Raw genomic sequence first — 18,259 nt, forward strand, 5'->3', positions numbered from 1 at the left:
GGAGGGCTTCTTAAAGAAAAACTAACAGGTCTGTGAGAGCCGGAATTCTTACTGGTTGGTAGGTGATCAAATACTTATGTCATGCAATAAAATGCAAATGAATTACTTAAAAATCATACAATGTGATTTTCTGGATGTTTGTTTTAGATTCCGTCTCTCACAGTTGAAGTGTACCTATGATAAAAAATGACAGACCTCTACATGCTTTGTAAGTAGGAAAACCTGCAAAATTGGCAGTGTATCAAATACTTGTTCTCCCCACTGTATATGTTTGTCTGTGCTCCTGTTTGCTGTTTGATATCCTCTCCAGTCAGTATCAGTCATCAATCAGTGATTGCACACCACAGTGCACCGAGTGCTGCAGTAGGATGGATGGATGACCCTTCTGTGGGCCTTTGGCATGTTTCTAAGTGATTGCCTGCCCTTGTACAGTAGGTATCAATTAGCAAATCAAACTTCAGTCTAAAGGGCCTGTGTCATCGCAAGCATTCAGTCCTGTCTTGTTTATACAGTGAGGGAAAAAAGTATTTGATCCCCTGCTGATTTTGTACGTTTGCCCACTGACAAAGACATGATCAGTCTATAATTTTAATGGTAGGTTTATTTGAACAGTGAGAGACAGAATAACAACAAAAAAATCCAGAAAAACGCATGTCAAAAATGTTATCAATTGATTTGCATTTTAATGAGGGAAATAAGTATTTGACCCCTCTGCAAAACATGATTTAGTACTTGGTGGCAAAACCCTTGTTGGCAATCACAGAGGTCAGATGTTTCTTGTAGTTGGCCACCAGGTTTGCACACATCTCAGGAGGGATTTTGTCCCACTCCTCTTTGCAGATCTTCTCCAAGTCATTAAGGTTTCGAGGCTGACGTTTGGCAACTCGAACCTTCAGCTCCCTCCACAGATTTTCTATGGGATTAAGGTCTGGAGACTGGCTAGGCCACTCCAGGACCTTAATGTGTTTCTTCTTGAGCCACTCCTTTGTTGCCTTGGTCGTGTGTTTTGGGTCATTGTCATGCCGGAATACCGATCCACGACCCATTATCAATGCCCTTGCTGAGGGAAGGAGGTTCTCACCCAAGATTTGACGGTACATGGCCCCGTCCATCGTCCCTTTGATGCGGTGAAGTTGTCCTGTCCCCTTAGCAGAAAAACACCCCCAAAGCATAATGTTTCCACCTCCATGTTTGACGGTGGGGATGGTGTTCTTGGGGTCATAGGCAGCATTCCTCCTCCTCCATACACGGCGAGTTGAGTTGATGCCAAAGAGCTCCATTTTGGTCTCATCTGACCACAACACTTTCACGCAGTTCTCCTCTGAGTCAGATGTTCATTGGCAAACTTCAGACAGCCCTGTATATGTGCTTTCTTGAGCAGGGGGACCTTGCGGGCGCTGCAGGATTTCAGTACTTCACGGCGTAGTGTGTTACCAATTGTTTTCTTGGTGACTATGATCCCAGCTGCCTTGAGATCATTGACAAGATCCTCCCGTGTAGTTATGGGCTGATTCCTCACCGTTCTCATGATCATTGCAACTCCACGAGGTGAGATCTTGCATGGAGCCCCAGGCCGAAGGAGATTGACAGTTCTTTTGTGTTTCTTCCATTTGTTGTCATCTTCTCACCAAGCTGCTTGGCGATGGTCTTGTAGCCCATTCCAGCCTTGTGTAGGTCTACAATCTTGTCCCTGATATCCTTGGAGAGCTCTTTGGTCTTGGCCATGGTGGAGAGTTTGGAATCTGATTGATTGCTTCTGTGGACAGGTGTCTTTTATACAGGTAACAAACTGAGATTAGGAGCACTCCCTTTAAGAGTGTGCTCCTAATCTCAGCTCGTTACTTGTATAAAAGACACCTGGGAGCCAGAAATCTTTCTGATTGAGAGGGGGTCAAATACTTATTTCCCTCATTAAAATGCAAATCAATTTATAACATTTTTGACATGCGTTTTTCTGGATTTTTTTGTTGTTATTCTGTCTCTCACTGTTCAAATAGACCTACCATTAAAATTATAGACTGATCATTTCTTTGTCAGTGGGAAAACGTACAAAATCAGCAGGGGATCAAATACTTTTTTCCCTCACTGTATATCCTGATGCTTAGTCACTTTACCCCTGCCTACATGTACATACTGTATCTACCTCAATTACCACGAATTCCTGCACATTGATGCGGTATTGGTACTCCTTGTTTATAGCTTATTCTTGTGTGTTTTCTTTCTTTCTTGTTTTTTAAAATTATTATTTAACTCTGCATCGTTGGGAAACTGCATGTGAGTGAGCCGTTTACTGTAATGTCTACACTTGTTGTATTCTGCGCATGTAACAAATACATTTGATTGGATTTTCCATCAGGTTAGACTGTCAATCCCCTCCTGCGAGAGGATGGGAGATGTAGAACTCAATGAGTTGTTATGTAATGGCTACTGGAGGTTACTGGAGGCAGTGATTCACCAGACAGATCTCCACTTTTAGCCCTCTGTTACAAGTCTTATCATACTGCAACACTACTGGATTACTCAATATTCTATCTTTAATCTGCCCACTGTTTCACAGTAGCTCCCCTTCTGCCTTGTCCACCTTTACCCCTTGAGCCTCCCCTCCTCTCCTCCCTAGCCCTGGTATGTCTCCTGTTGGTTAGATCTTGGAGGGCTGATGGTGGTGATTGCCCAAGGCTCAGACGTGGTCAGATGGGCAGGCTGGCATGCTAGCTGTGTGTGCGTGTCTGAGACTCTCCATTGGTCTGAATAATGGCTGGTAAACTGTTTAGGGATCAAGACATTAAGTGTGAACCCCAGGAAGAGCAGTTGCTGCTTTAGCAGTCACTAATGGGGATCCTAATAAAATACTAAATACTAAGACACAATGATATTCCTGGATGGGAGAGGGAGGACCAAAGCCAGAATTGACCCCTACAGAGCCTTCGGAAGGTATTCAGACCCCTTGACTTTTTTAGTTACGTTACAGCTTTATTCTAAAATTGATTAAATCGTTTTTTCCCCTCATCAATCTACACACAATACCCCATAATGACAAAGCAAAAACAGGTTTTTAGAAACCTTTGCTAATTTATAAAAAATAAAAAAACGGAAATATCAAATTTACATAAGTATTCAGACCCTTTGCTTAGTACTTTGTTGAAGCACCTTTGGCAGCGATTACAGCATTGAGTCTTCTTGGGTATGACACTATAAGCTTGGCACACCTGTATTTGGGGAGTTTCTCCCATTCTTCTCTGCAGATCCTCTCAAGCTCTGTCAGGTTGGATGGGGAGCGTTGCTGCACAGCTATTTTCAGGTCTCTCCAGAGATGTTCAATCAGGTTCAAGTCCAGGCTCTGGCTGGGCCACTCAAGGACATTCAGAGACTTGTCCCGAAGCCACTCCTGTGTTGTCTTGGCTGTGTGCTTAGGGTCGTTGACCTGTTGGAAGCTGAACCTTCGCCCCAGTCTGAGGTCCTTAGCGCTCTGGAGCAGGTTTTCATCAAGGATCTCTCTGTACTTTGCTCCGTTCATCTTTGCCTCGATCCTGACTAGTCTCCCAGTCCCTGCCGCTGAAAAACATCCCCACAGCATGATGCTGCCACCACCATGCTTCACCGTAGGGATGGTGCCAGGTTTCCTCCAGACGTGACGCTTGGCATTCAAGCCAAAGAGTTGAATCTTGGTTTCATCAGACCAGAGAATCTTGTTTCTCATGGTCTGAGAGTCTTTAGGTGCCTTTTGGCAAACTCCAAGCGGGCTGTCATGTGCCTTTTATTGAAGAGTGGCTTCCATCTGGCCACTCTACCATAAAGGCCTGATTGATGGAGTGCTGCGCAGAGATGGTTGTCCTTCTGGAAGGTTCTCCCATCTCCACAGAGGAACTCCGGAGCTCTGTCAGAGTGACCATTGGGTTCTCGGTCACCTCCCTGACCAAGGCCCTTCTCCCCCGATTGGTCAATTTGGCCAGGCGGCCAGCTCTAGGAAGAATCTTGGTTGTTCCAATCTTCTTCCATTTAAGAATGATGGAGGCCACTGTGTTCTTGGGGACCTTCAATGCTGCAGACATTTTTTGGTACCGTTCCCCAGATCTGTGCCTCGAGACAATCCTGTCTCGGAGCTCTACGGACAATTCCTTCGACCTCATGGCTTGGTTTTTGCTCTGACATGTACTGTCAACTATGGGACCTTATATAGACAGGTGTGTGCCTTTCCAAATCATGTCCAATCAATTGAATTTACCAAAGGTGGACTCCATTCAAGTTGTGGAAACATCTCAAGGATGATCAATGGAAACAGGATGCAGCTGAGCTCAATTGCGAGTCTCATAGCAAAGGGTCTGAATACTTATATAAACAAGGTATTTCCGTTTTTTTACTTTAATATATTTGCAAAAATTTCTACAAACCTGTTTTTGCCTTGTCGTTATGGGGTATTGTGTGTAGATTGCAGAGGATTTATTTTTATTTTTTATAATAATTATAATAAGGCGGTAACGTAACAAAATGTGGGAAAGTCAAGTGGTCTGAATACTTTCCAAAGGCAGTGTATAGAATGCTTATGGCATGCACAACACACACACACACACACACACACACACACACACACACACACACACACACACACACAGCTGTAGGAGGTTTTCAAAGGGACAGAATCATTCATGCAGAGACACATCTCAAATCAATTCCAGTGGCTGGGCCAAAAAGCCAGAGGACAGAGAGGAACAGAATTAGTTTGAGGAATGGCCATTAACTTTTCACTGTGGAGGAGGCACTGTTGACAGGTGTCTGTCTGGTCTGGCACAGCGGGGAAGAGCCTCACATGTCTGGATGGCTGAGAGCAGAGCAGTAGCCTTCATTGCAGTACACACAGAACAGTGTACTAGTCTGCCTGCACTAGCTAGGCTAGCTGCCTCAATCATCTTATTAGAGGTCTCTGGCTTTATTTACCAGCAGAGTAGTCCTACACAGTGGTGCACACACACACTGTTTCCATGGCAACACAATCTGGTGCTTTTAATTCGCCAGCAGCCTGTTTGCCCGAGTTGGCCAAAAACAGGCTCAGAGATAGTGGTTGGAATGTATCTGTCAATCACACAGAGGGGTGTTACATCATACAGATTACAGAAGCACAGAAATATAATAAGTTATGGTCATTGAGCTCAATGGATCATTATTGCACCACACTATACAGAAATGCACTGTAGAAAACTTGGGTCCATTGCAGAAGGTACTGGCATGTAAATGGTGATTAAATCATAGCATATACTGTATCTTAGTATGTGTGTAAATAACCTTAGTTCTGAGATAGTAGGCTGGCTCTGTAAATGTTGTGTGAAAATTACCCTGCATGTGAGAATGTGCTGACTGGCATTGATATACAGTGGGCTCTCCCAGTCCGTGTCAGTGTGATGTGTCAACAGGAAAGCGTTTGGCACCTCTCTCTCTGCCACTAGCACTGTGTTAGCGGCTACCAGTTAGTCTTCCCACTGTGTGTCTGAGAGACAGATGGCATAGCAGTGGGAGGGGGCTGAGCCACCAGGCAGCACTGGCACTACAGGACTGACTGTCTACGATCTGGGAGAGAGGGAGCTAGCCAGGTACCCCTCCGAGTGACAATGGAAGGTTTGCAGGGGAGGGAGAGGGGGAGAGAGAGCTGTCTACTCAGTTATATTATGCCTATTCATGTCCGACTGGTGTGTTTCTATCAATGACTGTATATATGAATAGACAAAGCCATAGATCACGTGACACCATTCATTCCTATTTAAAGACTCAATAGCGCATTGAAGCCAAATGAAGTAGGTTAAGATGGCGTTTCATGGAGACATAAAATGCACAGTTTGAGCTGCTTCACAAAACTTGACCACGATGATTGCTATTTTTCCATTCACTATAATGAGGGATCCTGTTTTCTGCTAACAATGTCTGCAGTACCGCGGTCGGCCTTGACCTTCCGTGGCTTCAATGAGAGGAGGCAGTCGTTCTCCCCTGGTTTCTATGGACGTAATGAAATGGACTGTGAGAGTTGTGTGCTCTCGAAATGCATGGCAGCCATGTTGTTTGGATTTGCTGTTATGTACAGTCGGGGCGTCCGTGTTGTGATGTAGTTAACACATGTCTTCCTGTTTGTCTGGCTGCCTACAGGAACCAAGCTGAATAAGGACCTGAAGCACTATCTGAGCCAGCGCTTCCAGAAGTCCTCCCCGGACCACGAGCTGCAGCAGACCATTCGAGACAACCTCTACCGCCATGCCGTGCCTTGTGAGTAGCTCACACCCTTTAAGTTCTCCTCCTCATCGTCATCTTCTTCCTCCTAATCTTTGTGTCATTGGTTTACTGTGCTGGTTTGTAGCTTTGCAAGGACTCTGTGCTGTTTAGTGAAGCTTCACACTGGACATTGGTGGTTATGGCTAGTCACTCTCATGTTGCTGTATGTCTCTGTGTTATCTGAATGGTCAAATGGGTTGTCTGGTTTTTATGGAGCCTCTTGCCCCTCAGAGATACAGATACTCAGAATACTATGCGAGTCGTGAGCACTGGACAACACACAGACAGCAGTAGATGGTCTCCTCCTCCCACTGATGATTGGAACCAGATGACTATGAAGCTGATGCTCTCAATCCTCTTTACCATTCAATCAGACAGATATTTACGTTTCCCAATACTATTTGATTAGAGTGAGAAGGTCCAGCGCATTCCATGGTTGATAGGCCTGGAGGCTTTCGTGCCGCTCGATTAATAGACAGAGTGATTAAACACACTACATCTTGATCAGAACCTCACGCCCATCTTCACTCCTATTTCTTCTCATGATGTACAGTACGTTACATGATGTCCAAGGATTTGGACATGTTTTCTGTGGACTAGTTGTCCTGTATAGATTGTGTATAGGAAATCCAGAGGTACCTTTTGGCTTCATCATATTTCCCAGTGTCTATAATGTGGAGAGGTCCTAACAACACTGGGCCATGCTGGGGCATTTCCCAGTGATGTGGGGGGACTGCAGTAGAGATGGATGTGATCAATATTCACTCCTCTCCTCTCTGTGGCCAGAGAGATAGATGGATGCCCTCGCCTGTTCTCCCCATTCCCAGGTGGATCCTAAATCCAGCTGTGTGGACCAATCCCTTTACAGCAGCTTCGATTATCATCCTCCTGATACTGGAGATGGAATTCCCTGGTGATAATGTGCTAGCCATGACAGACAGACAGAGAGAGAGAAAAGAAGCGAGATCAACCGGTGAGACTAGGAGACTGTGCAGTCATACACATAACATAGGGGAATAGAATGGGTTATTTTTAGGATATACAGTTGAAGTCGGAAGTTTACATACACTTAGGTTGGAGTCATTAAAACTCGTTTTTCAACCACTCCACAAATGTCTTGTTAACAAAGAAGTCGGTTAGGACATCTACTTTGTGCATGACACAAGTAATTTTCCCAACAATTGTTTACAGACAGATTATTTCACTTATAATTAACGGTATCACAATTCCAGTGGGTCAGAAGTTTACATACACTAAGTTGACTGTGCCTTTAAACAGCTTGGAAAATTCCAGAAAATGATGTCATGGCTTTAGAAGATTCTGATAGGCTAATTGACATCATTTGAGTCAATTGGAGGTGTACTTGTGGATATATTTCAAGGCCTACCTTCAAACTCAGTGCCTCTTTGCTTGACATCATGGGAAAATCAAAATAAATCCGCCAAGACCTCAGAAAATAAATGGTAGACCTCCAGTCTGGTTCATCCTTGGGAGTAATTTCCAAACGCCTGAAGGTACCACGTTCATCTGTACAAACAATAGTACGCAATTATAAACACCATGGGACCACGCAGCCGTCATACCGCTCAGGAAGGAGACGTGTTCTGTCTCCTAGAGATGAATGTACTTTGGTGCGAAAAGTGCAAATCAATCCCAGAACAACAGCAAAGGACCTTGTGAAGATGCTGGAGGAGAAAGGTACAAAAGTATCTATATCCACAGTAAAACGAGTCCTATATCGACATAACCTGAAAGGCCGCTCAGCAAGGAAGAAGCAACTGCTCCAAAACCGCCATAAAAAAGCCAGACTACGGTTTGCAACTGCACATGGGGACAAAGATCGTACTTTTTGGAGAAATGTCCTCTGGTTTGATGAAACAAAAATAGAACTGTTTGGCCATAATGACCATCGTTATGTTTGGAGGAAAAAGGGGCTTGCAAACCGAAGAACACCAACCCAACCGTGAAGCACGGGGGTGGCAGCATCATGCTGTGGGGGTGCTTTGCTGCAGGAGGGACTGGTGCACTTCACAAAATAGTTGGCATAGGAAGGAAAATTATGTGGATATATTGAAGCAACATCTCAAGACATCAGTCAGGAAGTTAAAGCTTGGTCGCAAATGGGTCTTCCAAATGGACAATGACCCCAAGCATACTTCCAAAGTTGTGGCAAAATGGCTTAAGGACAACAAAGTCCAGGTATTGGAGTGGCCATCACAAAGCCCTGACCTCAATCCTATAGAAAATGTGTGGGCAGAACTGAAAAAGCGTGTGTGAGCAAGGAGGCCTACAAACCTGACTCAGTTACACCAGCTCTGTCAGGAGGAATGGGCCAAAATTCACCCAACTTATTGTGTGAAGCTTGTGGAAGGCGACCCGAAACGTTTGACCCAAGTTAATTAATTTAAAGTTATTGCTACCAAATACTAATTGAGTGTATGTAAACTTCTGACCAACTGGGAATGTGATGAAAGAAATAAAAGCTGAAAGAAATAATTCTCTCTACTATTATTCTGACATTTCACATTCTTAAAATAAAGTGTTGATCCTAACTGACCTAAAACAGGGAATTTTTATTAGGATTAAATGTCAGGAATTGTGAAAAACTGGGTTTAAATGTATTTGGCTAAGGTGTATGTAAATGTCCGACTTCAACTGTAGATGTGTTGTAGTCGGCAACTGCCATTTGGCATTTATGGATGGGATGGCATTCCTTGTTTATTTGTTATACAAAACATACAGTATTTTATTTATTGGCTAGGTTACCCACAATTCAACGTGTCTACTACATTTACATTTTACATTTACATTTTAGTCATTTAGCAGATGCTCTTATCCAGAGCGACTTACAGTTAGTGAGTGCATACATCATTTTTTTTTTATACTGGCACCCCATGGGAATCGAACCCACAACCCTGGCTTTGCAAACGCCATGCTCTACCAACTGAGCTACATCCCTGGACGACGCTAGGCCAATTGTGCGCCGCCCCATGTGGCGCACAATTCGAACCAGGATCTCTAGTGGCACAGCTAGCACTGCGATGCAGTGCCTTAGACCACTGCGCCACTCGGGAGACATTATCAAGGTCTTGAGTAGTAATTAAATTCCTCTCCTTCAATGCCTTGTTATCCAAGCATGTTTTCTAATGCCCCAGATACATCCTTTAATGTGTGCATTGAGAGGCCTGCTTGGCCTATACCCTACTCCTGACAAGGCTTTTTCCTAATGATTCTCATCATTGGATTTTCAATTAGTTTATTCAGGACCCTCTCACGCAAATTGCTATCTGTATTCCAGGGGCTTTTTCCTCAGGACTTTATTGGAATTACCCAGTGCACCATATGTCAGCCAGACAGGCCTGGATTGTGCTAGTCTGGTCATAATGGCCATTTTAATTACCAAAGGCCTAGCTCTTCTCTCCTGACTCCTACTCCTTTTGACATCCTGATAAATTGTATTATGGTTAACCAAGGAAGGAAACATACCACCATGAAGGTGTACCATTGTACAATATGATATGCAGCAATAAGAAGAATACATGTATTTATTGGATTCATTACTTACAAATAGTCACAGTATAGATGCGGAGAGAGGAGGTGAAAGGGCACCAGTACTGGTTATGTTTTCGGCAGTGGTTTGGTTTCTCTCCTTGCCCGTCCAGGCTCTGGTGATTGGAGGTCAGTGTGTGGTGATAAAGATGTGTCTGTGGATCAGCTAGGGCGTGTGTGAGGAGGCTGTGATTAATGGACAGAAAGCAACTAGAGGTGACAGATGGTGGAGTGTGGAGGTGGGGGGACAGGACCAGGGATAGGGATGGCCTAACCCTACATGCTCTGCTCTACTCCTGACTGGGGAAATCCTCCTCAAGCCTCTCCTCTCTGGTGCTCAAACCATACAGCTCAAACTCCCCTTCTCTTATACACACACACACACACACACACACACACACACACACCTCCAAGACGATGCTTGACTCCACTCTTTCATCATTCATATAATCAGAGTGTGTCTGTGTCTGTGACGTTATTGTCGCCTGTCCTCAGTTCCTAGTAGACAGGAAGTGACCTGGCCACCTGGCTCTCCCTGCCTGCCCTTCTACAGATCCACACACCTATTGTTGTCCTGGACGGGGAATATCAGCTACAGCATAGAAGAGCAGCGTGATGACTCTGGTTCCTTCTTCTTCCTTTCCTCCAATCACACAGTTGCCTTCTAACACTAGCCGCACCACAGCCCCTCTCCATCTCCGACTACCACAGCCCACTATCTCTCTCTCTCCTCGCTCTCACTTTTCTCTCTCTTCTGTCTCCCTCTGCTCCCCTCTTTTCCCTCTCCAATCTTCCGGTGTTGGTCGGCTTCCCTGCGGTCACCTCACCCGCTCTGCATTCCCGATCTTATTCCCGCTCTGCATTCCCAATCTTATTTTCTCTGCTGTAGCTGCTGCTCCCTCTTCTCCGCCGTTGTTTTCTTCTCGTAACTGTGGTCGGCTCGGCAGCAGCAGAGCTCTCCTCTCGGGGTTTGTGCCTCAGCCTGCCTGCCTGCCCTGCATAGAGAGATCAGCAGGATCCTTGCTGCAGTCAATGGGCTACTGCTCTACCTCTCTCTGTTCCTCACTCTCCCTCTCTCTGCATCAAGGCAAGTGGGCTTTGATTTGTCTGCTGTTGCTGCTATTATTTTTTGTGTGTGAGGGGAGGTGTGTGATGTATCGCCGGGCTGGAGCATGGTGGATGGCTTGTGTATAGGCTAAAGTGATGGGGTGGGGTCGGGGGTGAGGGTGGGGTCGGGATCGGGGGTGGAGAGGGGGATGGGCAGAAGTGAAGAGGGACGATGGAGATCGGCACACACGCAAGCAAGCGGGCTCAGCTATGTCTAGCACACAGGCACAGATGGGGGGCACTAGTAGCACTTTTTCTCTGTCTAGTTTTATCCTGCAGAGTTTGTATGTGGTGCAGTAGGACTTTGTATTGTGCTTGTCCTCTCTCTATAACGTGTCAGCTTGCATAAGTGCTTGTCTGTCTGCATATGTGTGTATGTTTCTGTTTGTGCACGAAAGCTATTGGATGATGGTAGAGGAGATGTTTGGTGAGTGAGTGTATCTGCAGATTCTCCTAGCATCAGCTCTACATGCCACCTGAACAATGGAGCACAGAGCAGAGTATTATCTCTGCATTGCAGATTACAGAAAGGGAGCTTGACAGTGTAAACCACCATAAACCACCACCTCTAGTATCTTTACCCAGCTCTTTCACTTGTATGGTTGTTTCCTTCAGCCCAGTGCCCCGTTCTAAGGCTGGAGGATGGTGAGGTCTATAGCATGCCGTACTGTTCACTGTGTCAGAGCATTAGCTGGGGATTAGCAGGGAAACGCTCAGTGCTGTGTAGACACAGACTGACATAGTCAAGCATCAGTTGGGCAGGGGGGAAACTACCGGGTTTGTGGTGTGTAGCTGCATTGTTGAAAACCTACAGACTGTTCCTTTGTCTAGGCTATGCTGATGGTGTGTATGTGTGTGTGCATGTCTACATGTACATGGCTTTGGGTATTTGGTATTTGTATATCTGATCCACCAGTCTGACTGACACCTGTAAGGGCTGCAAGGCGTGTGTGTGGATGTCAATTGAGTTATATGATGGTTTGTATCTGTATGTACCTTTTCATACTGATACCTACTCATGTTTGTGCATTTTAGCACTGTCAAAGCAGAGCTCAAACAATTCATTACACAACATTTTTGTGTATTCAACCAGTAATCATCTTACCCCACCCCATAGAAGACAGGATGAGAGCACATGTGTAGTCAAAGGAAACTCAAACGTCAACCTGTTTTTCTGGTTCTATGCTTAGGTATGTCCTCCTCACACCTTGTGACACACACCTTAATAATGGCGCTGGAGGGAATAGCAGCCATTTTAAGGGTTCCTGACCAATTGTGCTATTTTGTGTTTTTTTCCACTGATCGTAACTTTTTTGTACGTAATATTTCCGCCATCATTTCCTATGACTGAAAAGAGCTTCTGGACATCAGAACAGCAATCACTAACTTCGATTTGGATGAGGATTTGTACTTCAATGAGTCGGACGCGAATTACATTCTGTTAATCCCGGACCAGGCCCAAATCCCGACACTTGAAGAAGGAAGAGGAGCCATTATAGAGGCCGGCGAGACTATGTCGGAGGGTGGATAAACCACCTCTACCTTCCGGTCTATTGGCAAGCGTGCAATCACTGAAGAATAAACTGGATGAGCTGAGTTTGAGACTATCCTATCAACGTGATCCGAAGAACTGTAATATCCTATCTTTCTCTGAATCGTAGATGACCAAGGACATGGAAAATATCAATCTAACTGTTTTTTCTATGCATTGGCAGGACAGAATGGCAGCATTGGGCAAACTCTTTGTTAACAACTGCTGGTGCACAAGCTCTAATATTAAGGAAGACTCGAGGTTCTGCTCGCCTGAGTTAGAATACCTCATGATAAGCTGTAGACCATACTATTTACCAAGAGCAATATTTTTCGTAGCTGTCTACTTACCACCACAAACCGATGCTGGCACTAAGACCGCACTCAATGAGCTGTATAGGGCCATGAGCAAACAAGAACATGATCACACAGAGGTGGCGCTCCTAGTGGCCGGCAATTTTAATGCAGGAAAACTCAAATCCGTTTGACCTAATTTCTACCAGCATGTCAACTGTAAAACTAGAGGTGAAACAACTCTAGATCACCTTTACTCCTCACACAGAGACTCATACAAAGCTCTCACTCGCCCTCCATTTGGCAAGTCTGACCATAGCTCTATCCTCCTGATTCCTGCTTAGCCGTGCTTTGAAAGGCTGTTCATGGCTCACACCATCATTCCGGAAACCCTAGACCCACTCCAATTTGCATACCGCCCCAACAGATCCACAGATTACACAATCTCAATCGCACTCCACACTGCCCTTTCCCACCTGGACAAAAGGAACACCTATGTGAGAATGCTGTTCATTGGTGTTGAATGCTGAGCTGTAGTCATAGTGCCCACAAAGCTCATCACTAAGCTAAGGACCCTGGGACTGAACACCTCCCTCTGCAACTGGATCCTGGACTTCCTGACGGGCCGACCCCAGGTGGTAAGGGTAGGCAACAACACATCTGCCACGCTGATCCTCAACACGGGGGCCCCTCAGGGGTGTGTGCTTAGTCCCCTCCTGCACTCCCTGTTCACCCACGACTCCAACACCATCATTAAGTTTGCTGATGACACAACGGTGGTAGGCCTGATCACCGACAATGATGAGACAGCCTATAGGGAGGAGGTCAGTGAGGTGCCAGGACAACAACCTCTCCCTCAACGTGAGCAAGACAAAGGAGCTGATCATGGACTACAGGAAAAGGAGGGCCGAACACACCCCCATTCACATCGACAGGGCTGGAGCGGGTCGAGAGTTTCAAGTTCCTTGGTGTCCACATTACCAACAAGACAGTCGTGGAGAGGGCTCGACAAAGCCTTTTCCCCCTCAGGAGACTGAAAAGATTAGGCTCAAAGTTCTACAGCTGCACCATCGAGAGCATCCTGACCGGTTGCATCCCCGCATGGTATGGCAACTGCTCGGCATCCGACCGTAAGGTGCTACAGAGGGTAGTGCGGACGGCCCAGTACATCACTGGGGCCAAGCTTCCTGCCATCTAGGACCTGTATACTAGGCGGTGTTGTCAAAGACTCCAGTCACGTTGTAGACTGTACCGGAGCGCCAAGTCTAGTTCCAAAAGGTGTTGCAAACGCCATGCTCTACCAACTGAGCTACACGGGGCCATGTTATGTTGTATGTTATGTTCATACAAATATTTACACATGTTAAGTTTGCTGAAAATCAACATCAACCCAGTTGACAGTGAGAGGACTTTCTTTTTTTGCTGAGTTTATATTTGAAAAGCACTTTATTAAAAAATATATATAAATTGGTTTGAGTGATGGGGTGCAGGGCCCAGCTTTTGGATGGATGGATCTTGGGCTGGGGGGTGAACAAAGGGCTTTGAATGTCTTTTGAAATGTCATTAGGCTGACATCATCATTAGTTTAAGTCAACAAAAGGCATTGTCAAGAGGGATTCAATGAAGGGAGGAGTCTCTGGGATACATACCACAACCCCTCCACACTCACCTCCAGCAAACACACACTCACAGGTTGTGTGTGAGGATGCGATTTCATCCTGCTAGTGATTACTTTCCTCTGTGGCTTCTGTGTTGAGTTCCTGGAAGCGTATTTTCAGTGTTCTCAGACCTCTTGTTCTTTTGATGATAAAAGAGATGGACTAACCTAAACTTCTGGCTGATCTAAAGTAAGACAGCTTCTCCCTGGGGAAGGTCTCATTTTGAAGCACCAATCCAATGGGGGTGACATGATTCATGCCCGTCCCCGAAATAGCAGCTTTCTTGTCTCTCTGTGCAACCTAGGGGACATCTCACACTCCCATAGACACTTCTGCCCTATTTTCTGAGGAGTTTGCTTTGCCAAAAGTGTTTGTTGTCTGAACTCCTGTAAGCCTAAAGTGATCCCTCTGCTGTGAAAGTGACTGGTGAGAAAGGTGAGACTGAGGACATCGCAATTTGAATATTGTCTTGTTATAATGTTTATATAATCAAAAAGAGAGCCATTTATTTGTATTGTAAGATAGTCAAGGATGTAGCCATTTCATAAATGAAGTGGCTTTTCTGTAGGAAAATATCTCCCTCATTCCTGGTTATTCAGGTTTTTTTCTTGATCAAAATGGCGTGGCCATTGACATGGCCAGTGGTTCAGAACATTTTTGAGGCCCTCGTTGGCTGCAATAACACAATGTATTTCCTGCAATTCTACACATTTTGCCATTTGGCAGAGATAAAATGTTGCGGTTTTAAAGCTAATTTCATGCAATTCTAAATTTTTCCATGGTTTATGCTATCTGAGTGACTCAAACATTATAACAAAATCAATGGGGGCCCCATGCCATAACAGAAATACTCCTGAATGCATAATGTTTTGAATTGTTGATACTCTCTGACTGTTGAGCTTTGATTTTGGTGATTGTTAGTTCTCAAAGATGTTCTTATAAAAAAATATATAGGTCCATTATCTTTTCTACATACGTTATATCTGGTTTTAGTCATTTAAGGTTACACTGAAAACGTTTTTCCATCCTGAAAATGTATTATTATAATTGTTCTGTTTGGACAGAAATGATAATTCATTAGGAGATGCTGAATTGATGGAGTTAGTTGTAGTGTGGTCAGACTTGTATGCCTCTGAGACTAGCCTCGAGGGGTTAAGGAACAGGAACTCAAGGCTGCTCCTCTTGCTGCTCCTTTACCCCTCCCCCTTACCCCACCCCCTTTCTCCCATCATCCCTCCTGAAGGCATCAGCATGCTTCAGTTCGGCTGGCGCCTAGCCAAGCTCGGCTAGCCGAACCAAACGAGTGTGTTTGCATACTCCCTTAAAAGACCTTCGCTTGCAAAGTGAGAAAAAAGCGGCAATAGTACTGTTTGTCCATTTTGAGACACCGTAGCCAGTATACACTTCCTCAAAATAGTCAGAATTAAGAAAACTCAAGAAGTCTGTCATTAATTTTGACGTTTTTGCCGAGGAGACCTTGGTCGCGCAATTTTGCATCTGACTAGGATGTTCGGTGCAGTATTTCTGAAGTGAAAATGTTTTGCAGGAGGATGAGTCGTCTCAGGCACTTCATTGAAGAATCCCTACTGTTGACCAATCGCAGATGAGGGGGCGAAGATTTCGGCTACTGATTCGGCTTGCCTCAAGTTTTTTGGGGGTCTGCCGAACAGCCGAAAAAAACCGTGCCGAAGTCCAAAACGAACATAAACGTCACAATGTCATCATAATATATGCACAAACTGTTCCGAACTGTTTCGGCTGGGAAGCATGTTGACGCCTTAACTCCCCACAGACAACTGCATGTGCCCAGTGGGATAGAAGCAAAACAGTGTCAGCATACACTCAGTATACCAAACATTGGGAACACCTTCCTAATATTGAGTTGTACCCCCCCTTTTGCCATCAGAACAGCCTCAATTCGTACGGGCATGGACTTTAAAAAGGTGTCGAAAGCATTACACAGGGATTCTGGCCCATGTTGATTCCAAATGCTTGCCACAGTTGTGTCAAGTTGGCTGGACGGTGGACCATTCTTGATGCACAGGGGATAATGTTGAGCGTGAAAATCCCAGCAGCGTTGCAGTTCTTGACACAAACCGGTGTGCCTGGCACCAATTACCATACCCCGTTCAATGGCACTTAAATATTTTGTCTTGCCCATTCACCCTCTGAATGGCACACATACACAATCCATGTCTCAATTGTATCAAGGCTTAAAAATTATTCTTTAACCGGTCTCCTCCCCTTCATCTACACTGATTGAAGTGGATTTAATAAGGGATCATAGCTTTCACCTGGATTCACCTGGTCTGTCTATGTTATGGAAAGAGCTGTGTTTTGTATACTTTGCCTTCGGAAAGTATTCAGATCCCTTGACCTTTTCCACATTTTGTTACGTTCTGAAATTGATTCACATTTTTCTTTCCTCAGCAATCTACACACAATACCCCATAATGACAAAGCGAAAACAGGTTTTTAGAAATGTTTGCACATTTATATAAAATAAAAAACAGAAATATCTTATTTACGTAAGTATTCAGACCCTTTGCTATTAGACTCGAAATTGAGCTCAGGTGCATCCTGGAATTGTCCGTAGAACAGCATTGAAGGTCCCCAAGAACACAGTGGCCTCCATCATTCTTAAATGGAAGAAGTTTCGAACCGCCAAGACTCTTCCTAGAGCTGGCCGCCCAGCCAAACTGAGCAATTGGGGGAGAAGGGCCAACAACCCGATGGTCACTCTGACAGAGCTCTAGAGTTCATCTGTGGAGATGGTTGTCCTTCTGGAAGGTTCTCCCATCTCTGCAGCACTCCACCAATCAGGCCTTTATGGTAGGGTGGCCAGACAGAAGCCACTCCTCAGTAAAAGGCACATGACAGCCCACTTGGAGTTTGCCAAAAGGCACCTAAAGAATCTCAGACCATGAGAAAAAAAAAAATCTGGTCTGATGAAACCAAGATTAAACTCTTTGGCCTGAATGCCAAGCGTCACGTCTGGAGGAAACCTGGCACCATCCCTAAGGTGAAGCATGGTGGTGGCAGTATCATGCTGTGGGGATGTTTTTTTGCGGCAGGGACTGGGAGACTAGTCAGGATCGAGGCAAAGATGAACGGAGCAAAGTACAGAGAGATCCTTGATGAAAACCTGCTCCAGAGCGCTCAGGACCTCAGACTGGGACAACAGTTCACCTTGCAACAGGACAACGACCCTAAGGACACAGCCAAGACAACGCAGGAGTGGCTTTGGGAAAAGTCTCTGAATGTCCTTGAGTTGCCCAGCCAGAGCCCGGTCTTGAACCCGATCGAATATCTCTGGATAGACCTGAAAATAGCTGTGCAGCCACGCTCCCCATCCAACCTGACAGAGCTTGAGAGGATCTGCAGAGAGGAATGGGAGAAACTCTCCAAATACAGGTGTGCCAAGCTTGTAGCATCTGGCTGTAATCGCTGTCAAAGGTGCTTCAACAAAGTACTGAGTAAAGGGTCTGAATACTTAATACATTTACATATTTCATTTATTTTGTTTTATTACATTTGCAAAAATTTCTAAAAACCTGTTTTTGTTTTGTCATTATGGAGTATTGTGTGTAGATTGATGAGGGGGAAAAAACGATTTACTCAATTTTAGAATAAGGCTGTAACGTAAAAAAATGTGGAAAAAGTAAAGGGGTCTGAATACTTTCCGAATGCACTGTATATGCATGCACCCACACTTTATATGCCACATCTCATTCAGTCCCTAATCCAAGCCCTATTCCACCCCATCCCCAGCCTTTTGTCCAGACCTAGCCCCATCCTTCTAGCCCGAGCTGCCCAGCCCCAGTAGCCCAGCTCCATCCATTCCCGCCCCGTGCTTGCCTTTGTAGTGT

General features: G+C 45.1%; 1 protein-coding gene across 1 annotated transcript in view; it reads left to right on the forward strand.

Moving 5' to 3' along the window:
- The window catches only part of LOC311138366 (membrane-associated guanylate kinase, WW and PDZ domain-containing protein 1-like), a gene marked incomplete at its 5' end in the record, with an annotated part of 194,733 nt that overhangs the window by 91,979 nt on the left and 84,495 nt on the right, over positions 1-18,259 (forward strand). The window contains one exon of the mRNA XM_084173027.1: positions 6,130-6,246. Coding sequence (XP_084029153.1) covers positions 6,130-6,246 — 117 coding nt within the window. The remainder of the gene's footprint in view (positions 1-6,129; positions 6,247-18,259) is intronic.

The sequence above is a fragment of the Coregonus lavaretus genome, assembly GCF_964263955.1.
Source record: "Coregonus lavaretus genome assembly, chromosome: 12".
Classification (NCBI taxonomy): domain Eukaryota; kingdom Metazoa; phylum Chordata; class Actinopteri; order Salmoniformes; family Salmonidae; genus Coregonus; species Coregonus lavaretus.